We start from the raw sequence: 24,651 nt of genomic DNA, 5'->3' as shown, positions 1-24,651 counted from the left end.
CATTCGAATCACAGCCCTCAACACCTCTGTCAGGACGCAGGCTAAGGATCTACTAGCTGTGAGCTACTAAATAGACCATATTTTTCCTGTATTAGTTGCTTCTGGGGTTAAATTGGCACCTTCTAGTGCGGCCCAGAATACGTAACGAGTTAGTGTTTCATTGTCAAAGAATCCTGCGGGGAAACGGTTACTGATATTTCTGGTGGCTGGCACAGGATCTAAGAGCCACCTTGTCAAACTGCGATATGAGTAAGTTAGGACTCTGAAGTGGTAAGGATCTGTCTTGGATATATTCTCGTTATGTCTACACAACATGTTTTCTAAACAATAAAATATTGCTGTAATTAGTCTAATTATTACAAATGAATGAAGCCTAATTAATTTAGCTAGTTATGCATAATAATCGTACCGAATAATTTCTCATGCAATAACTGAGATTCTGACATGTATAAATCGAACATACATCCGTGGGTGACGGAAGTTCCAAGTTTACTCAAATAGCGTACTGAAAAATCAAGACTGGCTCCTGAGGGAAAATCTTATTTGACGTAGCAGAGTCTGACAGTACACAGTTACAGTCACATCCTGGTATATAATGTGTCCTCTGGAAATGAGAAAGAGCAAGCTTTCATTCAGTCTACGCCATGTTTGATGAAGGGATAGGCAATGAATAGGTTCTGTTTTCTTTTCATAGTAATGTTTGGGAAGTAAGCCGTTGTCAAATAACCATAACACTATTCAAATCACAAGTTCATATGAGAAGCTGAAGTTCGGTTGGAATGACTGTCAATGAAATGATACTGCATGTGCAACCACTGCTGAGTCATCGAGGCGGAGGTGTCTGGATCTTGTGTATTCCCTGGACCATAGGAGAGAGTAACCAGATTACTTTTCATCCACTTTGGCTATTAGAGAACTGTAAGACGTGAGAGCCTGGTTTGCATTGAGAAACAGGACTTGACTGATTTAGGTGTTAAGTTTGGGCCTGCGATTCAAATCATAAAAAATGTAGAGATACTGAGAAATGACTTGGAGAGTGTAGGGAGAAGCATGAGATCCCCTGAGAGTGACCCCTTCAGAAGACAGGAGAGATTTAGATATAGAGCCATACCAGAAGCTAGGATGGGGTCACATGAGGAAACTCTGGATTCTGACAGTGTGAAATCGGAGTCAGTGGCTCCAAGTCTAAGCTCTTCATGGACATCAGTGGAAGAACTGAGACATTCCGATTCAGATGTTGCATCCCCCATTCAACTGCCAATGGGAGAGTCGGAATCCATTCCAGCTTATGGAAATATGGAGGACAATACGAGACAAAGTGAGACTTCCATCTCATCAGTTGACCACTGGAGAGAAACTACTCAGAATCTGGAGAAGAGGATATGTCCCCCACGTCCCTTTGACAAAAACGACCCATCGTTCACATACATACAAAATGATACCCTCCCCCCTGAATCCGGTCCAAGCAATCTCATTGACCCGGTACATGAGTACAAGATCCTTCCAAGCACAGAGGAAGCCAGTGAGATAGATATCCTGGTAAAGTTCAGCAACAATGTGTTTTGTTTTTCCGCAGCCTGCATGAACTCTCGCACCAATGGGACCATTCATTTTGGGGTGACAGGCGGGCCCGGTCACATGCATGGACAGGTGATTGGGCAAAACCTGCCATCATTCAATATGTATACAGACAAGTTTGACTTGCGTCTCAAGGAACACTTTGGAGAAGAAACAAACATCGCAAGAGCATGCATCAGGCCTCCAAAATTCTTTCAGGTTCAACGTCTAGATGGCGCGACTTCAGACAAGTGGGTGATAGAAGTTGATGTTGTCCCAAGTTATTCACAGACTCAAGAGAAGCTTTTCTATACCTCAATAATATCTGAACTAAATGGAGAAGAATACAAAACTGAATGTCTATTTATTCGACAAGGCCCAAAGAGCATCAACATTCTTGCAGACAATAATCCCAGAAGTCTTCAGGAGAAGATGAGAGGTTTGACAGAGGAAGTCAAATATTGGTCATCAGCACGCAAGTCAAAAGAGGAGAGCAACTGTCAGCTGCCCAACCAAAACCACCAAGGACAGAGGCTAAAACAATTGATAACTCATGGGAGAGACAMACTTGAAAACTCATTGCAAGTTATAGTTGTCACAAACAAGTGCCACCCCAGTCAACTTGAACATTTGGGTTTTTTGAAAGAGATGAAGTTGTTTGCAGTGCTCGAGTTTGACCCAGAATCTGACATGAACGGGACATGCAGTTTCTACAGAGCAGATCGCATAGCTAATCTTCACTACCCTCGAATGTACAATACCAATGACAGTGTCTCCACTGTTATCGGAAAGCTGAACTTGTTTAAGCAGACAAGCTGGGTCTTTTGTAATGGTCGAGCAAATGAGGTCAGTGAAGCAGACWGACCTTTCACTACCAGTGAATGGCTGAAGAAACGTGCTGGAGAAATCAGCGATATGGTTTCATTTCTCTGCAATCCAGATGTCTTGTCGAAAGACAGATTACTTGTGGTGTTCATGCTTCACTCAGGAGTCACTGACATCTCAAGCCCTATACTTGAGGCCTTTTGTGCGATCTATCGCACTCTTGAGGGTGAGGATAATATGCTCTGCATATGCAAAGATTCAAATGTATTCAGTCAATGGAGAGACATGATAAATACTCGCTGCAAAGTGGATATCACCAGTAAATGTATCYACGAATTGAGCCTGAATGAAATCGACTGCACCATCAGGAAAATCAAAGAACCTCAGACACGGTCCTCTAGGAGATATCTGCCATCTTCTGGCTCCAGTTCGGTCCTCCTGACACAAAAAGACGAAGAGCTGATGACGGTACTTGATATACTGAGTGAAAATGAATGTGAGAACACTGAAATTGAAACCAAGGACACTTTTGAGGAATTCAAGACCAACACAGAGGAGGACTTTTACAGAGGCGGACAAGTGACTTGGTGGAACTTCTACTTGTCCGAGAGGCCAGGTTGTCTGCCATTCATCAAACGTGACAAGTATGAGGATCTTCACAACCTGATCACACCTACAGAGGGGTACACATCGCCATGCATAATAATAAACCTCTTCCATCATCCAGGCTGTGGTGGAACAACACTGGCCATGCACGTGTTGTGGAACTTGAGATGTAAATTCAGATGTGCCGTTCTGAAAAACACCACAGYACAGAACAGTGAGATCGCAGTCCAAGTCACACACCTGCTGACCTGTGGCAAAGAGAAGCAGTTGAGTTATACTCCTGTTCTACTCTTGGTGGACAACTGGGAGGACGTTGAAGACCTACAGAGATGCATACTAAGTGCAGCCAACGAGAAGAAAAAACCTGAGACTCTGATGGTCATCATACTGAACTGTGAGAGATCACAGATTCCTGCAGTGAGCTCYAKAAACAGCCGACTTGACAACGTCTTCATGATCAACAAACTCTCCACCAAAGAGCAGAGCTTCTTTGAGGTGAAACTGAAAGAGCTCAAAGGTCACCATCARAAACCTGAAACGTTCTACGCCTTCATGATCATGACAAACAATTTCAGTGAGAAGTACATAGAGAATCTGGTGTGCAACACCCTGAAAGACCTTGACACCTCCAGAAAAGAAGGACAGCTATTTTCACTCTTAGCTTTGCTAAATACATATGTGAACGGCTCCTAYATGGCCCTGTCCCTCTGTGAGGAGTTTGTGGGGATTAGGAATGCTCTGTGGGGAAAAGARACACTTGASGACAAAATGAACCCATACTCCACGCTTCTGATCCACTTCAACATTGAAGAGCACGGCACCTATCAGGCAGTTCGGTTTCTACACCAAAKGATTGCAAGTAATTGCCTCAAAGTMCTCACCGGAAAGCACAAGCTTCAWCTGGGGGAAATAACAACCAATCTGTTACACTGTGACTTGCTGTACAAATCTGGCATGGGTAAGGAYATCCTGGTTCAAAACATCCAAAGTATGCTGATCACRCGGCAAAGAAAGGAACTTGGACATGACAAAGATACACTGTTCTCTCCTTTGATTGAAGACATACAGACGGATGAGGGAATCAGCCAAATCAAAGAAGTTCTTGTAAGAGCAACAAAGAGATTTGACAAAAACGCAACTCTGCCACAAGCTTTGGCAAGGCATTTCTATCTGAAAGAGAAGGATTATATATCTGCTCTGCAATGGGCCAAGGATGCACAGCAGAAAATGTACAATTCTTACATTGCTGACACATTAGGACAGGTGTACAAAAGCCACCTAAAATATGAAATTGAACATGCTGAGGAGCTCACTCCAGAAGGGTTAGACAAATGCCTAAAATTAGCATTTCAGGCCACCAAAGCATTCAGAGATTCACAGGAACTCGCAAAGAAGGATGAGCCAATGGATTCCCTTGATCTGSCCAACAGAAAGAGGCAACGAACCTACAACACATCTGGGTATGTCGGTGAAATGGAAGTTTCAATGATTGTTTTWGATATCATCAAAGATATTCCTTTTTTCAACAAAAGTGACGCACTCCAGCGAGACAAAATGCTGCAGTTCCTCAAAAACCACTTGCCAGTGAGKGATTTTCATGAAACAACAAACAGTACAAATGATCAATTCATTGCTGTTCTGGCAGACCACGAGAAATTCCTGGTCTCTTTGAAGCCACGGCTGAAGGAGATGTTCAGTTTTTTTGAGAACTACTTCACATACCTGAAGCCAAGGTCAATTGAGAAGGAGACAGCAGAGGACAGAAACAAACGAAAAGTATCAGGGCACTTCAAGAAGTACATTCACATCTTCTGTTCCTCGGGAGAAGAGAGGRCCTCTGAAAGGGCCAGTMAACCAAAACTGAGTATCCGGCAGGAGATWGAGGAGCAGCGAAACTATTTGGAGCAAAAGCGAGCAGATTCATTTGCTGGTCTTCTCCAGTATCTGAATGAGAAGAATGGGAATCAAATTGAATTAATTCTGAAGAAATGGCAGTTCATTGTTCAAAATTCTACACGGAAACTCATGGCTGACCGGATCAATTTCATCCTTGCAAACATTGTTCTTCACTGCATTAAGCMRAGCTCAACATTGCTGAAGAGGTACGAGGAGCTGGTCTCCCTTCTCAACGAGGCACTGCAAGAAGAGGGAACCCATTCAAACTGCACAGAGCTGTACTACCTCTCAATGTTGCTGATGTGGCCAAGAAAGGACAACCTGCTTGAGAGCACCACAACGTYCAAAAACATTGGCACGTATGTCACTTCATCGAAAAAATCKTTCCATCGTCGCTTCTCCCACRTGTTTMYGGCGAAGAGTTGCATCGCACATTTCTACCTCGGGAAATCAAGAGGACTGAGGAGAATAATTCACAAAGGCARGCTTGATCAKTTSCTGTACAAAGAGGGACCCAAAACCTCACACAAGAAGGCCTCATCCAAAGATAGACCCCCAAACCCRCATCAACTGTGGCAAAGTGGAGCAATATGGAGGGATCCTGAGATACAAAACCTGTTACTACGGGTCAAAGGGAAAACTGAAAACGGTGACATTTATGTTTACTAYGRAGGCAATCTGAAAATCTCAGTGCGTCCAGTATACCTTGGTGGWGTCCGGAGTGGATGCAGCACGGAGGAGGTCTCCTTTTACCTTGGATTCACCATGGAGGGTCCCGTAGCTTATGACATAAAGTATGAAAATGACCAGTAAACAGCTTACCATCAGGTAGACTGAGGAAGGGACGCAAGCGTTCGCAYTTAGGGAAAGGAAAGGCTTCCATTGAAGWTATATAGGCCTAGAGGGTTTGACTGGGGTGAATGTCTGTGAACCAGGACAGAATCACATTAAGTAAGATACCAGTGTGCTCTTGTCACTGTGTGAGGAAACCCAACCTCAACCACCTGGATATAATCAAAGCAGAGAGAACAGGTGTCGGGTGACATGCAGCAATGAATCATTCATGCTTTTAGAGGTGAAACAATGATAATCAATCTTGCATCAGAATGGATTGCAATGTCTCTAAGTCCCTGTAATTGTGTCTCTAAGTCCCTGTAATTTTGTCTTGAAGTCCCTGTAATTTTATATCTAAGTCCCTGTAATTTTGTTTCTAAGTCCCTCTAATTGTGTCTCTAAGTCCTTGTAATTTTGTCCCTAAGTCCCTGTCATTTTTCTGTATGTCCCTGTCATTTTGTCTCTAAATACCTCTAATTCTGTCTCTAAGTCCTAAATACCTCTAAGTCCCTCTAATTGTAACATACAGTACTATACAGTAGCAGACCAATGAACAAGGATTGTAGACCTATAAACCACGTGCAACTATTCAATGCTTAAAACATGTATTATGGTTTTGCATTGTGTTTGTTGAAAATATGGAATGATTATTATGTTACAAGGCGTATTGACTTTCTGCACATTATCTAGCTTCTTCAGTTGTTTGTCTAAATACATTCAATTGCATGGTAACCTATTGTCAATGTTTGTTCATGGAATAAAGAGGATTGCATTACTACTGTCTCTTATACACATCTAGATGTGTATAAGAGACAGGTTCAAAACATCCAAAGTATGCTGATCACGCGGCAAAGAAAGGAACTTGGACATGACAAAGATACACTGTTCTCTCCTTTGATTGAAGACATACAGACGGATGAGGGAATCAGCCAAATCAAAGAAGTTCTTGTAAGAGCAACAAAGAGATTTGACAAAAACGCAACTCTGCCACAAGCTTTGGCAAGGCATTTCTATCTGAAAGAGAAGGATTATATATCTGCTCTGCAATGGGCCAAGGATGCACAGCAGAAAATGTACAATTCTTACATTGCTGACACATTAGGACAGGTGTACAAAAGCCACCTAAAATATGAAATTGAACATGCTGAGGAGCTCACTCCAGAAGGGTTAGACAAATGCCTAAAATTAGCATTTCAGGCCACCAAAGCATTCAGAGATTCACAGGAACTCGCAAAGAAGGATGAGCCAATGGATTCCCTTGATCTGCCCAACAGAAAGAGGCAACGAACCTACAACACATCTGGGTATGTCGGTGAAATGGAAGTTTCAATGATTGTTTTAGATATCATCAAAGATATTCCTTTTTTCAACAAAAGTGACGCACTCCAGCGAGACAAAATGCTGCAGTTCCTCAAAAACCACTTGCCAGTGAGGGATTTTCATGAAACAACAAACAGTACAAATGATCAATTCATTGCTGTTCTGGCAGACCACGAGAAATTCCTGGTCTCTTTGAAGCCACGGCTGAAGGAGATGTTCAGTTTTTTTGAGAACTACTTCACATACCTGAAGCCAAGGTCAATTGAGAAGGAGACAGCAGAGGACAGAAACAAACAAAAAGTATCAGAGCTCTTCAAGAAGTACATTCACATCTTCTGTTCCTCGGGAGAAGAGAGGGCCTCTGAAAGGGCCAGTCAACCAAAACTGAGTATCCGGCAGGAGATAGAGGAGCAGCGAAACTATTTGGAGCAAAAGCGAGCAGATTCATTTGCTGGTCTTCTCCAGTATCTGAATGAGAAGAATGGGAATCAAATTGAATTAATTCTGAAGAAATGGCAGTTCATTGTTCAAAATTCTACACGGAAACTCATGGCTGACCGGATCAATTTCATCCTTGCAAACATTGTTCTTCACTGCATTAAGCAGAGCTCAACATTGCTGAAGAGGTACGAGGAGCTGGTCTCCCTTCTCAACGAGGCACTGCAAGAAGAGGGAACCCATTCAAACTGCACAGAGCTGTACTACCTCTCAATGTTGCTGATGTGGCCAAGAAAGGACAACCTGCTTGAGAGCACCACAACGTCCAAAAACATTGGCACGTATGTCACTTCATCGAAAAAATCTTTCCATCGTCGCTTCTCCCACATGTTTACGGCGAAGAGTTGCATCGCACATTTCTACCTCGGGAAATCAAGAGGACTGAGGAGAATAATTCACAAAGGCAAGCTTGATCATTTGCTGTACAAAGAGGGACCCAAAACCTCACACAAGAAGGCCTCATCCAAAGATAGACCCCCAAACCCGCATCAACTGTGGCAAAGTGGAGCAATATGGAGGGATCCTGAGATACAAAACCTGTTACTACGGGTCAAAGGGAAAACTGAAAACGGTGACATTTATGTTTACTATGGAGGCAATCTGAAAATCTCAGTGCGTCCAGTATACCTTGGTGGTGTCCGGAGTGGATGCAGCACGGAGGAGGTCTCCTTTTACCTTGGATTCACCATGGAGGGTCCCGTAGCTTATGACATAAAGTATGAAAATGACCAGTAAACAGCTTACCATCAGGTAGACTGAGGAAGGGACGCAAGCGTTCGCATTTAGGGAAAGGAAAGGCTTCCATTGAAGTTATATAGGCCTAGAGGTTTTGACTGGGGTGAATGTCTGTGAACCAGGACAGAATCACATTAAGTAAGATACCAGTGTGCTCTTGTCACTGTGTGAGGAAACCCAACCTCAACCACCTGGATATAATCAAAGCAGAGAGAACAGGTGTCAGGTGACATGCAGCAATGAATCATTCATGCTTTTAGAGGTGAAACAAAGTCCCTGTAATTGTATCTCTAAGTCCCTGTAATTGTGTCTCTAAGTCCCTGTAATTTTGTCTCGAAGTCCCTGTAATTTTATATCTAAGTCCCTGTAATTTTGTTTCTAAGTCCCTCTAATTGTGTCTCTAAGTCCTTGTAATTTTGTCCCTAAGTCCCTGTCATTTTTCTGTATGTCCCTGTCATTTTGTCTCTAAATACCTCTAATTCTGTCTCTAAGTCCTAAATACCTCTAAGTCCCTCTAATTGTAACATACAGTACTATACAGTAGCAGACCAATGAACAAGGATTGTAGACCTATAAACCACGTGCAACTATTCAATGCTTAAAACATGTATTATGGTTTTGCATTGTGTTTGTTGAAAATATGGAATGATTATTATGTTACAAGGCGTATTGACTTTCTGCACATTATCTAGCTTCTTCAGTTGTTTGTCTAAATACATTCAATTGCATGGTAACCTATTGTCAATGTTTGTTCATGGAATAAAGAGGATTGCATTACTATATATATATATACGTATATATTTTTTTTAGGGTATTTTTTCTCTGAATGTTCTGTAAAACAATTATGATTATATAAAAAATGTTACCTGCATGTCTTGCACCCTACTGAAAATATTTTAATATTTTAATTTGTGACACTTTTCAAATCAAATCAAATTGTATTGGTCACATACACATGTTTAGAAGAGTTATTGCAGGTGTAGCGAAATGCTTGTGCTTCTAGCTCCGACTTCACAGTAATATCTAACAAGTAATATCTAACAATTTCATAACATATACCCAAAACACACAAATCTAAGTCAGGAATGGAATTAAGAATATATGCATATATGGACGAGCGGTGTCAGAGCGGCATGAACTAAGATACAGTAGAAAAATATAGAATTAAGCAATAAGGCACGAGGGGGTGTGGTATATGACCAATATACCTCGGCCACTATACACTTTTGACCCTGGTATTGTGCCAAATGTATATTCCTAACCTACAGTAAAGCACTGTTTGATTATGTTGTTGTGTTTAATTTCCCAGAAAATGTTTCATGTGCCACTGGCTTTTCTATATCTTACTATTTACCAATCTTCAGCTGGAAAACTATACAAAATGACCATCCCTGGAATGTACTGGTCCTGATCAGGAGAAATGTTATTTTTCAAATGCCAACACAGCAGGCAGATAGAGACTATATTTCATGATTTTATTATTTTGCTACAAAAAAATGGATTTTAGTCTGTTTTACAGTCACTGAAATACAGTTTTTCAAAATAACTGGTCTGACAGCACCCTCTACTGGACCAACACAAATCACACACTGACAGTGTGGGGCCGAATACGTGTTAACTAGGTATTCTTGTTATTATTTGTTTAAACAATAGGGTCCACCAAAGACGTGTGTGAGGTGCTGATCGTGAGAATGTAGGCTTTCTCTCAATCAAGCTGTCCAATACAATAATGGTTGTTGTAAAAAAAAAAAAAACATACATAAATACGATTTTTTTTCGCCCGAAAACAGGTAGACAACATGTAGTGTCCGTAAACTTGTGTACTTACAGAATCTGTCTGTCTGCCATTTTCTCACATTACGACGTAATAAACTTCCAAACCAAAGTCCTGTAGGGGTTAGTGTTCCCAAAACTATAGCCTAACAGACGTAGCTAGCTACTGCTACTCCTTTATAGCAGCAAGACAGCAAGAAACATTTATTATAAAGCTAGAGATAGATAGCTAAAAAAGTAGGCTATTTACCGGATATCTAAACGAAAGCAAACCAACGCAAGGTTCGCTATTATGAAGGCATGTCTTTGTAAAACATAATGAATAGCAAAAGTTTGGCGTGGCTTTATGCAATGGTAGCGTAAAAGCGCGGATAAAGTTCTTCATTTTTACAATGTATGATAATTTTAGTATTGTCTAAAAGACTCATGGTAAAATAACCTAGAGTGGGCGGTCAACCTTCATCTACTTGTACTTTAGCAAGCAGTCTGTATGTCAGGATGGCCGAGCGGTCTAAGGCGCTGCGTTCAGGTCGCAGTCCTGTCTCTTATACACATCTAGATGTGTATAAGAGACAGCTCCCACAGTTTGTAAAACATATTTTGGAAGCTATAGAAATGCATGTATTAATGTCTACATTTGTTTTTGCCACATGTATGCTATTACAGACACCTAAATGCATACTTTACAATTATATTATGTGAGGTAAACATACAAATAAAAAAATAAGATATATAGATATATTTTTTAAGTATAGATTTTTTATATTACTAATGTTACTATCCCCACCACAACAAAACAATACTTAAATACATGTAATTTTGTCCTTTAAACATTTAAAGCTGCAATAGGTCACTTTTTGGGTGACCCCACCAAATTCAGATAGAAATATGAGTTATAGATCGGTCATTGTCATTGAAATCACGTCTAAGAAGCTGTAGATCTATTCTATGTGCTCTATTTCTATTCTTCCCATTCTTAACTTTCGTTTTTGCATCTTTAACTTTAGGTTTTGTTCACCAGCTTCAAACAGCTGAAAATATATTTCACAGCGGTTTCGATGGTACAATGACTCTACACTATACTCGCTTGTTTTGTCACAAACTTATATTAGGCAAACTATTAGAATTTTAACAACCAGGAAATGGCAGAGAGATTTCTGCATAGTGTACCTTTAATTGAAATACTGTAGAATTCCATTCATTCCTATGGAGGACTGCTCCTACTGGGGAGTGCCAATATGACCGACCGGTGGCTTCAAAGCCTCTCATTAGACTATTGAAATACAGCATCAGCAATCCAGGGTTTATATACTGTATATCATTGGTTGTGCCTGGGGCTGAGTTTGTGACAGACACCACATAGCCTGACAGTATAAAGGCAACTGAGGTAGGTGTTCTCTGGACAGACTCTCATTAAGTACCTTACAGATCTACACTCCAAAACCTAGAATTAAACAGCAAACGCTAAGTAACTTGCATAGCCTACTTCTTTATTATTTGCAAGTCCAAATGTGTATCTGTACATGTTGTTTTCTTATATATTCTGCATAGTTCTGCAATGCATAGTTTTTACTTTTTGTTTTTTGAAAATAGTGCTGTTAGAGTTTTGCTAATATTTTAAAACATACTTCAATTCATTGGTGACAGGTGTTGTTAGAATATAAAGGACAAAATATTATGTCAGCACTGAGCTCAAAGTCTGCAATTGCCCAAGCTGCAACATTCCAAACTTTACAAATTGTGAGTAGCCTGGTGGAACCAGCATGATCACTGCAGTCAGCATTCTGCTACGTGAAAGTGAAATCGAATGTTGAACGCAGCAATCAGGCTGATTCCACCAGGCTATAGCGTGAGGGCTATTTAGGGGAAACTTTGGTCATTGTGAGGGCTGTTYTTAGAATTTTCGTAGTGTCAGGAAATGGATTGTGATTCTTCATACTAAGMGTGTCATCTCCCGAGTGGTGCAACAGTCTAAGGCACTGTATCTCAGTGCTAGATGTGTCACTACAGACCCTGGTTTGATCCCAGGCTGTATCACAACCCGGCTGTGATCAGGAGTCCCATGAGGGCAATGCACATTTGGCTCAGCGTCATCCGGGTTAGGGGAGGGTTTGGCTGGGGAAGGCCATCGTTGTAAAGGAAGTATTTATTCTTAACTGACTTCCCTATTTAAATAAAATTATCTGGGCTGTTATGATGTTTTGAAGCCAAACATACACRTTTTACATTGCATGTACACATACATAGCTAGTTCAATTGATAAATTAAATTAAAAGTGATGGTAACTTAGCCCACCATTTAGATTCTACCATCGGTGTGTATTCATGGATGCCAAGGGAAGCCAGGCTTCCCCTCAAAAAACAGAATTATTTAACCTTCGTCTCTCTGTTTTTCATACTTTTCCTTCAATTTGCAAGAGGCTGAATGTGTCTCACCGGAGAAAGCATCAGAGCGAGCGAAAACAAAGGCCATCTTTCTCAGTATGTGTAGCCCGGCTATCGGATGCTGTCTTGACAAAAAGAGTATGACATTGTTGCCACCCGTAGCATTGAATGCAAGGGAAGCCAGCCAGCATTTGGCCTCCCCTGATTAAAACAATTTAATGAATGATAACCAATCATCATTGAGCTAAACTGAGTGAGCTCAACTGTGAATGGCTCTGGCACACACAAAAAAATGTCAAAGGAAGCCAGTTTGGATTTGGCTTCACATCAATCACATCACAAGCAAAACAGAATTTACATTTAAAAAAAAGATTGCATCTCTTTGTATCGTTGACCTCCGGTGGCTAGCTAGCTACAATTGTCCCTTTCTTAAAATAGCAATGGATGGAAATAGGGATTTGGACTTGTGATTTTTACTTAATTCTCCATACTGGACAATGATTATAACAGCGATTCTGATCCAACCATAAATTCATACATTGTCCCCCTGGCCTGAGGGGATGGAAGTTCAATATGTAGCTAGATGTAGTAGGCTAATGKTAACTRGCAGGCCTGGCGCATCGTTGCCCATGAAAGGAATTTAGGCTAGCGAGCAAGCATTTTAGCCAAATATATACATATTTCCGTTAGGGAACTCCTACTGMGAAGTGTGCATGTGCAATAACCCAATTTGCCCATGCACTCCTTCTAAACAATACCATTTTTTGAAACTTTGGCAAAGGGCGGTCTAAAGAACTGTGTACTCTGTAAGATATTTTAGTTTTTGGAACAGAGAACTGTATTGAGATCGAATGTTTCATCGATGAGAAAATTAGCAGAATGTCGGCCAAAATCCATCTCGCTCCATCTTCTCCCCCTGCCGGACACTGGGCTTCCTCTCATCAACATACAGTATTTGGTGGTGAGTGGAAATGCCAAATGGATGCTTCAGATTTATACATCTGGTGAACCGTCTGGCTCATTGTTCTACCTGTGTGTGTCCTGTTTGAGAGTCATAGACCGTTTCGGCAACATGAAAGATAGGAGGATGTCTTTGGCGTTTCTCTACAAGTAGGGTGAGTCAACATGTTTTTTCTACTTGCCTGCCTGTTGAGTTGGGTATCTGGAGTCATATGTCAATTTTAGATTTTAGATTCTTCAAAGTAGCCACCCTTTGCCTTGATGACTGCTTTGCACACTCTTGGCATTCTCACAACCAGCTTCACCTGGAATGCTTTTCCAACAGTCTAGAAGGAGTTCCCACATATGCTGAGCACTTGTTGGCTGCTTTTCCTTCACTCTGCGGTCCAACTCATCCCAAACCATCTCACAAGTGGGTTGAGGTCAAATAGCCCTTACACAGCCTGGAGGTGTGTTGGGTCATTGTCCTGTTGAAAAACAAATGCTTGTTAAGTGTGCCTTGGATTCTTAATAAATCACTGACAGTGTCACCAGAAAAGCACCCCCACATATTTTTATTTTTTTATTTTTTTTAACCTTTATTTAACCAGGTAGGCCAGTTGAGAACAAGATCTCATTTACTACTGCGACCTGGCCAAGATAAAGCAAAGCAGTGCGACAAAACAACAACACAGAGTTACACATGGGATAAATAAGCGTACAGTCAATTACACAATATAACATCTGTATAAAGTGTGTCCAAATGAAGTAAAGAGGTAAGGCAATAAATAGGCCATAGTGGAGAAGTAATTACAATTGAGCAATTATCACTGGAGTGATAGATGTGCAGATGAGGATGTGCAAGTAAGTCGCTCTGGATAAGAGCGTCTGCTAAATGACTTAAATGTAAATGTAAATGTAGAAAATACGGGTGTACAAAAGAGCAGAAAAACAAAAAAAACAAATACTGGGATGAGGTAGGTAGTTGGTTGGATGGGCTATTTACAGATGGGCTGTGTACAGCTGCAGCGATCGGTAAGCTCTTCTGACAGACGATGCTTAAAGTTAGTGAGGGAGATATAAGTCTCCAACTTAAGTGATTTTTGCAATTTGTTCCAGTCATTGGCAGCAGAGAACTGGAAGGAAAGGCGGCCAAATTAGGTGTTGGAAAGGCGGCCAAAGAAGGTGTTGGCTTTGGGGATGACCAGTGAAATATACCTGATGGAGTGTGTACTACGGGTGGGTGTTGCTATGGTGACCAGTGAGCTGAGATAAGGCAGAGCTTTACCTAGCAAAGACTTATAGATGACCTGGAGCCAGTGGGTTTGGCGACGAATATGTAGCGAGGACCAGCCAAYGAGAGCATACAGGTCGCAATGGTGGATAGTATATGGGGCTTTSGTGACAAAACGGATGGCACTGTGATAGACTGCATCCTATTTGCTGAGTAGAGTGTTGGAGGCTATTTTGTAAATGACATCGCCGAAGTCAAGGATCGGCAGGATAGTCAGTTTGACGAGGGTATGTTTGGCAGCATGAGTGAAGGAGACTTTGTTGCGAAATAGGAAGCCGATTCTAGATTTAATTTTGGATTGGAGATGCTTATTATGAGTCTGGAAGGGGAGTTTACAGTCTAGCCAGACACCTAGGTTTTTATAGTTGTTCACATATTCCAAGTCAGTACCGTCCAGAGTAGTGATGCTAGGCGGGTGGGCAGGTGCGGGCAGCGATCGGTTGAAGAGCATGCATTTAGTTTTACTTGTGTTTAAGTGCAGTTGGAGGCCACGGAAGGAGTGTTGTATGGTGTTGAAGCTCGTTTGGAGGTTTGTTAACACAGTGTCCAAAGAAGGGCCAGATGTATACAGAATGGTGTCATCTGCGTAGAGGTGGATCAAAGAATCACCTGCAGCAAGAGCGACATCATTGATATATACAGAGAAGAGAGTCGGCCCGAGAATTGAACCCGTTGGCATCCCCATAGAGACTGTCAGAGGTCCGGACAACAGGCCCTCCGATTTGACACACTGAACTCTGTCTGATAAGTAGTTGGTGAACCAGGCAAGGCAGTCATTTGAGAAACCAAGGCTGTTGAGTCTGCCGATAAGAATGTGGTGATTGACAGAGTCGAAAGCCTTGGCCAGGTCGATGAATACGGCTGCACAGTATTGTCTCTTATCGATGGGGTTATGATATTGTTTAGGACCTTGAGCGAGGCTGAGGTGCACCCATGACCAGCTCGGAAACCAGACTGCATAGCAGAGAAGGTACGGTGGGATTCAAAATGGTCGGTGATCTGTTTGTTAAAGTAGTAAAACGTTATGTATTTAGTCCCACATTCATATCACGCAATGACTACATCAAGCTTATGACTCTAGAAATGTGTTGGATGCATTTGCTGTTTGTTGTGGTTGTTTCAGATTATTTTGTGCCCAATAGAAATTATAATTATTATTATTATTATTATATACATTAGTAAATAATGTAGTGTGTCATTTTGGAGCCACTTTTATTGTAAATAAGAATAGAATGTTTCTTACCACTTGTACATGCATGTGGATGCTACCATGATTACGGATAATTGTGAATTATGATAAGTGAGAAAGTTACAGATGTACAAGTATCCCCCCTAAAATACCCCCCAGACATGCTAACCTCTCACCATTACATTAACATGGGAGGTTAGCATGTCTGGGGGTTATGATATTTGTGTGTCTATAACTTTATCACTCTTCATTATTCACGTTTCATTCAGGATTATCCATAATCATTTTAGCATCCACATTAATGTACAAGTATTTAGAAACATTATATTCTTATTTACAATAAAAGTGACCCAAAAGGGTTCTCATATTAGATTGTGTAGAAATGCAGGGAATTAGCTTTAGATCCCCCAAAATATCTGATGGAGGACCCTCAGACTCCCCACCAGGTTATGTCCCCCCCACTTCTAAAACTAAAGTTGAGCCCCTATACTTATATTATGCTGTATATACAACCATTACATACTGTACTTGTCTAAAGGAAAGTATATTTTTGCTGAGGTATGAGTTACAATATGCTCCCCTTTGTGATAGCCTACTGTGTGTAGTCTATAGGCCTTTTCTCCACCATAAATATTTTGTTTAAGGTTATGATTACATTACTAAGTGTTCCTACGTTATGGAAAACACATTGTTTTATTCAATGATTAGTATTATTATTTCTCTGAAAGGGTACATATTGAGAGCAGCTATTAACCTATTTTTCACCTACTTCCTTTGTTGCAGTGACTGATATATGTAACACCAAGTGTCCCCGGTGGTGTGCAGAGAGATGACATGGCAGAGGCTCTCAACTGGTAAGACAATTTGTCACAAGTATCAGACATTGCTAATTTAACAAGTGCATCTTTGTGATTTAGTGTTTTATCTCATTGATGTCATCTTTATCAGTGTGTGTTAAATTAGATTTAATTAACCATATTTCTTTTGAAAGGGCAAAATATAAACTTCTGTCAGTTTATTATTATAGTAAATGTCTGAGCTTAGCATGTATTCATGTTGTGGAGGCATAGTGGCTGTGAAAAGAGACTAACCATGTGTTTGTTATTTATTTGCATTTTTTTTGTGTTGAACATTCTGATATAGAGATTGTACTGGTGGGGAAAGTTGGATGTGGGAAGAGTGCTTCAGGAAACACCATCCTGGGCAGGGAGGTGTTTCAGTCGTCATTCGGATCCTCAGCTCTAACAAAGACTTGTCAGAGAAAGACACAAACAGTTTGTGGGAGACGGGTCAATCTAGTGGACACTCCAGGACTGGACTGTGCCGAGGCGTCTTCTGATAAACCGATCTGGTCCTTGGGGCTGAACACACATGAACACATTAATGTCTTCCTGCTGGTGATCCAGTTGGGTAGGTTCACAGAGGAGCAGAGAACAGCAGTTCAAAAGATGGAAGACATGTTTGGTGAGCAGGTGATTGAGTTCACCATGATTCTCTTTACACATGGAGACCACTTGGGAAGGTCAATAGAGGACTTTATCCATAAAGCAGGTGAACCACTGAGGCAAGTGGTAGAGAGGTTTGGCAACATATACCATGTGTTCAACAATAGGTCTGGTGATCCAAGCCAAGTGAAAGAACTGTTTGAGAAGATCAGGAGAATGTAGACTGCAATACAACACAGGCATTAYATCTTTGTATCACCAATAATTGGCTTAAGTTTGAACCAGTAAGTTTATTACCTGGTTCAAGATCTCTGGTTAAACCTTTATTTAATATAATCTGCTAGGACAAATGCTGTATAGAAGATGGTGTTAGAAAATACAAATTCCCCCTTTTGAATTTACATTCAAAACGAACTAAACAAAAATGTGTGCCATACAGCAGCTGACATTTTGCCTTTTGTTAACATTTAACTTGAAACAAAACACTACAAATAGTTTTTTATCCCAATACACAATAGCCACCCCATGACACAATACCACTACCATTCACAAGCAAACAACTGATACAAAAACAGCTCAACAACTGCACAGTAGCCTATTTACAACCAATAGTAGGCCTAATCTTCTTTCACCTCATTTGAAAAGGAAACTGACTTTTTAAGTGCATTTTGCAGAGATATTCTTAAAAACAGTTGATTTCTGTCAGTTTCTCTGTGACTTCACTGGGGGAACCACTCACTAAACTGGCATAGGAATCAATGTGACTGTGCACATGTTCAGCATTTTAGATCATGTAGCTATCCCATTAAATAGTTTGCTATAATATTTTATTTTTGACACAATAGCCCATTTTGGATAATTTACAGATGTCCATGTTCTATGATAGGGTCATTTGCAAAGTAGGCTACACAGATGTGCAGCTCATGTCAGCTTTTATATCATAAAAGATAATACTAATCTGACATCATCATGGACATCAACATGGACATTTTGTAATGTAAAATATGAGATGTAGGGATGGATTGATCAGGGGATGTTCATTCACTAAGCAAACTACTAGCTGTCCAACTCCATGCCTATTCAGGTGAGTAGCGAACCCATACGTTATACTTCAAATAGACTACTGATTAAGAGTGTAGGTTACTGCACAGTCATAGAAAGGTCTGAATGTTAGAAAAACAYGCTTAGAAAACTCCTCGGACTAGCCAATCATTCAAGACATTGTTGGAGGGACAGCACAGCGCATTTCTGTGGCCTTTTCTGTGGTAATATACAGAGTTGCACAATCACAATCGGATGCATCTGGTTTTCATGGGAAAAGGAAGAGAGCCTGTGATGCGACTTCCACTTTTGGATGAGAGCCTCGGTGTTAACAAGGAGGAAGTTCTATTACACTGTACCGGGGTAAACCGGCTTCATGTCACCGGGCAAAAGCGGTGAGGGAGGAGCGCCTAGCTCAAATCGAGCATCACCGGGCCATAATATCAACAAAACAGCTTGATGAATCATTCAAAAACACAAAACCTGTATTTTCCTTCCAATTTTCTGTATTTTGCCTTGGCAAGGCTGGTAAAGCGATATATGTTTTTATAAAACACTTTTGAAAACACTGAATCTTAACTTATTACTCCACGTGCTTGACATTCATTTTGTTTTCAGTCGCCTTCGCTGTCGGCTTCGACCGTGGCACCCAGCTCACCCTCGGGAGGCATCTCTGTTCACCCATTCATCCAGTCCCCTTATTGTGACACTTGTTCTTAACTCCTCCACATATTGAACTGGTTGAACTGTGCAGAATAGAACCCCTACAGTTCTCTCTTCTTCTCCTCAAGACCAGAAAGTGAGGCTTCCCTCTCAGGTGTTTCTGTTACGCCTGCTACATTAGGTTATTCCCAGAGTGACAGCATGCCATTGTTTCAGAACACTCAACGTCCAGAAGTACTTTGCAAACCGTTGGTTTGAAATTCATATTGTACATTTTTAAGATCAAATGAAAACAACACTATGGGGCCTGGTGAAGGTTGTTTCTCCATGATCCCTCGTTTCATATACAAGCTTTAAATTGGACATGTCATATGAACAAACATCTAAACGCAGAATGCAACAATTATTGATTTTAATGAGTTATAGTTCAGATATGGAAATCGGTCAACTGAAAGGCATTCATTAGGCCCTAATCTATCGACTTCACATAACTGGGCAGGGGTGCAGCCATGGGTGAGCCTGGGAACCATAGGCTCATCCCCTTGGGTGCCATGCCCACCAACTGAGGAGCCAGACCAAGCCAATCAGAATGAGTTTTTCCCAACAAAAGGGCTTTATTACAGACAGAAAATCTGGTCTACGAAAGCTGGTCTCCGACGATCCTGCAGGTGAAGAAGCCGGATGTGGAAGTCCTGGGCTGGCGTGATTACACGTGGTCTGCCGTTGTGAGTGTGGTTTGACATACTGCCAAATTCTCTAAAAAGATGTGGGAGGTGGCTTATGGTAGAGAAATTAACATGAAATTCTCTGGCAACAGCTCTGGTGGACATTTCTTCAGTCAGCATGCCAATTGCACTCTCCCTCAACTTGAGACATCTATGGCCTTGTGTTGTATAACAAAACTGCACATTTTAGAGTGCCCCTATATTGTCCTCAGCACAAGGTACACCTGTGTATTGATCATGCTGTTTAATCAGCTTCTTGATATGCCACACGTGTCAGGTGGATGGATTGTCTTTGCAAAGGAGAAACGCTCACTAACAGGGATGTCAACAAATTTGTGTACAAAACTTGAGAGAAATAAGCTTTTTGTGCATGTAGAACATTTATGGGGTGTTTTATTTCAACTCATGAAACATGGGCCCAACACTTTACATTTTGCATTTATAATTTTGTTCAGTATACACTACTGTTCAAAAGTTTGGGGTCACTTAGAAATGTAATTGTTTTCGAAAGAAAAGCACATTTTTTTATCCATTAAAATAACATCAAATTGATCAGAAGTACAGTGTAGACACGGTTAATTTTGTAAATGACTATTGTAGCTGGAAACTGCTGAATTTTTATGGAATATCTACATAGGCGTACAGAGGCCCATTTTAAGCAACCATCACTCGTGTTCCAATGGCACGTTGTTAGCTAATCCAAGTGTATCATTTTAAAAGCTAATTGATAATTAGAAAACCCTTTTGCAATTATGTTAGCAGAGCTGAAATCTGTTCTGATTAAAGAAGCAATAAACTGGCCTTTAGACTAGTTGAGTATCTGGAGCATCAGCATTTGTGGATTCGATTACAGGCTTAAAATGGCTCAGAAACAAAGAACTTTCTTCTGAAACTCATCAGTCTATTCATTCAAATAAGGAAAAGGCCAAATGTGTTTTGTTGAATTTTCTGTTTGCTCAGGCGAAGTTGGCTATTTGGCTAACAAGGAGGAACAGGGTCAAAGGTGGAGGATAACAGACCCTTTACTATTATTTAACGGGATGGTCTCTGCGTGCATTAGGGTTGAGTTTGAGTTCTATAAAAAAGTGTGGAGATGTTTCAGGAGATATGGTGTGTTGGGGGGGCTGTCTGTATAGCAGGGGAAGATGTTTTGGATATATGGTTGTAGAAGTGGTGAGGTTTTTTGGTTATTGTGATGTGTGGTGTTGTTTTGTATCGTGTTGTAGAGGGAAAGGTGAGTATGGTACATGTATGCAGTACAGGATATATTAGCATTTTATTTTAGGGGTGGTGGTGGTGAGGTTATAATGAAATGAGAATGTTTCATTAAAGAAAAACACAAAGTCAAGTCTCTCTCTCTGTGTGTAATGATGCTAAAAAGGAACACATGGATTTGAAATGTATTTTTGTACTGTGGCCTTTATTTTATAAAAGTAACATGTTAGAGTTTTGTTGGTATTTGATGGTAGTCAATTTAGCAACAAAAGAATTATGGCAGAAAAACAGACTCGCACAAATTTCAGACTTGAGTTTCCATAATGTAAAATGTATCAACCCCTACAAAAATGTCCATTAATTAAAATCCACATTATATTTCACATTTACTGTTGCTGTAGGAATATTTTCCTGTTGTAGCAAACTTGCTCAAATTAAGATCTGTACAGGCAATGCTCACAGATTATTTTGTGCAGACCATGAAGTACTGCTTTGTGTCAAGAAGATGTGTGAAACTTAAAAATGTAGCCGTTCCTCAAAATGTGACAACGTGTGGTACATGAAGACTAAACCTCTTTAAAAAGGTAACAGCCGTGTCCATTTAATCCAACAGAACTCCAACCACAGACACAAAAGGAGGTCTGCATTGTTCTGGTCGGGAAGACTGGAGCTGGGAAAAGTGCATCAGCTTTAGAATCAAGGGTTTCCTCTAATTCTCTGACAAAAAAACTGTGAAAAGGAAAAAGGGAAGGTGGATAGGCAAAGTGTAGCTGTTATTGACACCCCAGGGTCGTTACATACTACATTATCCAATAAAGAGGCACTGAAAAAGATCGCTCTGTGCATCTTTCTCTCTGCTCCTGGTCCCCATGTGTTCCTGGTTGTGATCAAGCTGGGAAGATTCACTGAAGAGGAACAGAAAACTGTGGAGATTATTCAGAGATTCTTTGGTGATGAAACATCGAAATACACCATGGTTCTCTTCACACATGGAGAGAGTGTTGATGATGATGATGATGGTGTAACAATTGACAACTTCCTGGGTGAAAATCCAAGTTTAGGAAGTTTAGTTTCAAAATGCAATGAGTGATATCATGTCGTCAACAACAAAATACGAATAGCTCCCAGGTCACTGAGCTGCTTGAGAAGATAAACAAGATGGTGAAGATGAATGGAGGAAGCCACTACACCACTGAGTTGTTCCAGGAGGCTGAGAGAGTGATTGAAGAAGAGAAAGAGAGGATCCTGAGAGAGAATGAAGAGAAGATACGCAGAGAGGAGAAACTGAAGAAAGACAAAATGAAACAAGAGGCTCAAGAGAAATAGCTTAAAGAGGAGAATGAGAGGATCCTGAGAGAGAACAAAGAGCAGAAATGCAGACATGAGGAAGAACTTAATAAAATGGTAGAAAAACATACTCGGGAGAAAGAGCATAAAGAGGAGAAGAAGAGGATTGAGAGAGAGATAGAAGAGCAGATTCAGGGAGGAGGAACTGGAGAAACTGAAACTGGAAGAAGAGGCTAAGGAGAAATAAATAAATTAGTTGAGGGAAAAACATAAAGGGAGGCTAGAGAGAAAGCTGAAAACAGTAACAGCTATCTAGATAGTTATTTATTTTTTAAAGAGTCGGAGCTAGTGTTGAAAGCAGCAGAAGCTATGAGTGTGAAAGTAGTAAAAGCTGTTGAAGACTGCATTACACATTGACAATCTGAAACAATGCTGTTCTAGAGTCCCAAGCTTAGTCACAGTTGATTTTAATTGTAATTACAACTGTATTGTATTGCATTGCATTGAATACAGGGATATACAGCATACACCGTTGTCATTCTGTTGTTATAGTCTGTAGACCCATTTACTTCTATATATGTATATTATATAGCTTACATAAAGCTCTATGACATTTAACCTGGCTCTTGTCTGTTTATGTCACCAGTAAACATTATGGAATGATCATTTAACACAAATGCCAGATATTATTACATTCAATGTTTTTATTATTATTCAATGAGGACATGTTCTTTAAATAACACAAATAATCTTCATGACAGTTTATTAAAGCTGGTAATTCCCAATGATGATTCTTACAGTAACAATGCTAATCAGAAGTGTCTGCATGTAGAGGAAGGGTTCTAGTAGAAACAACAGAGCCCCTGTCCAGAAACAACCCCTAACTAGCCCCTTCCTATAAAGCCCTGGTGGAGATCTGAGAGGATTGGACAGGTTTAAGCAATATGGTGAAATTCCACATAGCCAATCAGAGGGCAAGGTGGAGCTATCACTATATTGCTTCAACCTATCAAGTCCTCTCAGAGCTCTACAAGTGTCTAGGGATATCTGTAGGCCATGCACTTATTGGGCCAGTAGAAACCCTAAAGGGAAGGGTTGTTTCTGGACAAGAACCGAGACATCTCCATAATAAAGTATTATTACTCCTAGCAACAGACCAACCAACATCCCAGCCAGCAGAAGGGTTTAGTAGTTAGCTACATACTTGATTTCAGGGTAACTTTCATGTATTGGTATTATAAACAAAATATGTTTTAATCAACAAGATTCTCAGCCTTAAAATAATAAAGTATTTTTTACACTCTCTGACTCGGTCGTTCCATGGACATATGGGTCGGTGTTCGTACCATTGTCATTTTGACATCATCAATATGGAACAGAACAGTGGAATTATTAATTGGATGAATGCACACATTTGTCCAGACTCTGTAAATCCGGATATTTAAACTGTGAAGTTATAAAGACACTGGCCAGCACTGTTGAGTGAGACCGGCTACATCTCAGTACTTTTGTTCATCTTTCCTCCTCCTTTCCTACATATCACTAGATAGATGAATGGTTAGAACTGGTTTTAAAATGTTAATAGCTATAGCCATATAGTCATACATCATTTAAAGTCCCCTCATATCAGTTAATATGATATGAATATGGCTGGGACTTTTTCCTGACCAAGTGACCTGACTGGGAAAACCTCCAGGTCTATAACTAAGGCCTGGAGTTTCCCCTGGTCTGGTCATGTACAGTTCTCCTAGAAGGAAATGATAGGAGGAAAGGAATCCATTTAAAACTATTGAGACACAGCCATGTGAGCCATGGTGGCCTGGTCTGTCTTGGTCCTCCTAGCCAGTAGAGGGAGACAAACACACTTTAAACTCTGGGGAAGACAGCCGAAACAGCACCCTATTTCCTATAGTGCACTACGTTTGACCAGGGCCCATAGGGAACAGCCAGCCAGTCAGTCAGTTTCAACAGACAAGGAACCAGCAGCACTATGGAATCAAGAGTGTGGTGACCATTTATCAATAGTGTAAAAATGTAAACTCACTTTTTAATAAATTATTGCACACAGTTCTCTTCTCCCACATTTCAGGTTGGCAAAACAGGGAACCCAAACATGAGCAAAAAACAGTACTATTAATACATAAAGTAGTTCCCTTTTCACACAGCAACTAGGTCTCTTTTTCGTTGGTGTTACAGTCAAACTAGGACCAACAATAGTAGTCTGCCTCAGACTTTATCAGAAACTTGCCTATACTTGTATATAAATTCACCAATATAATACAAACCAACCTCTTGACCTTGGGGGGTTTATTTATTTAATGCATTATACTGCCATTGTACTATGGTAATGCACAATTCATATAGATGGTACCATACGATATTTTCTGGTACCATTTATCATTGTCGCGTAGAGTAGGCCAGAAGG

The 24,651-nt window shown here is 40.6% G+C and overlaps 2 protein-coding genes and 1 pseudogene across 2 annotated transcripts; all 3 read left to right on the top strand.

The window, feature by feature from the left end:
* The first annotated feature begins 950 nt into the window (after positions 1-950).
* LOC112075342 (sterile alpha motif domain-containing protein 9) lies at positions 951-6,496 on the top strand. The gene has a single exon (XM_070440879.1). It carries the CDS (start codon positions 1,051-1,053, stop codon positions 5,695-5,697), a length of 4,647 nt encoding a protein of 1,548 aa, XP_070296980.1. The 5' UTR covers positions 951-1,050; the 3' UTR covers positions 5,698-6,496.
* Positions 6,497-6,539: 43 nt separating this feature from the next.
* On the top strand, positions 6,540-9,067 carry LOC139025703 (sterile alpha motif domain-containing protein 9-like). Its single transcript, XM_070440880.1, has one exon. The coding sequence runs from the start codon at positions 6,553-6,555 to the stop codon at positions 8,269-8,271; it is 1,719 nt and encodes a 572-aa protein (XP_070296981.1). The 5' UTR covers positions 6,540-6,552; the 3' UTR covers positions 8,272-9,067.
* A 12,599-nt stretch (positions 9,068-21,666) lies between these two features.
* On the top strand, positions 21,667-23,116 carry LOC112075340 (GTPase IMAP family member 9-like; annotated as a pseudogene).
* Positions 23,117-24,651: the final 1,535 nt, after the last annotated feature.

This window comes from Salvelinus sp. IW2-2015, unplaced genomic scaffold (assembly GCF_002910315.2).
Source record: "Salvelinus sp. IW2-2015 unplaced genomic scaffold, ASM291031v2 Un_scaffold3098, whole genome shotgun sequence".
In the NCBI taxonomy this organism is placed as follows: Eukaryota; Metazoa; Chordata; class Actinopteri; order Salmoniformes; family Salmonidae; genus Salvelinus; species Salvelinus sp. IW2-2015.
The sequence above is the reverse complement of the archived record's forward strand: the minus strand, read 5'-3'. Positions and strand labels throughout refer to the sequence as shown.

Excerpts from the sequence above, each read along its gene's own strand:
- LOC139025703 (XM_070440880.1), top strand. The coding sequence starts at position 6,553 with ATGCTGATCACGCGGCAAAGAAAGGAACTTGGACATGACAAAGATACA.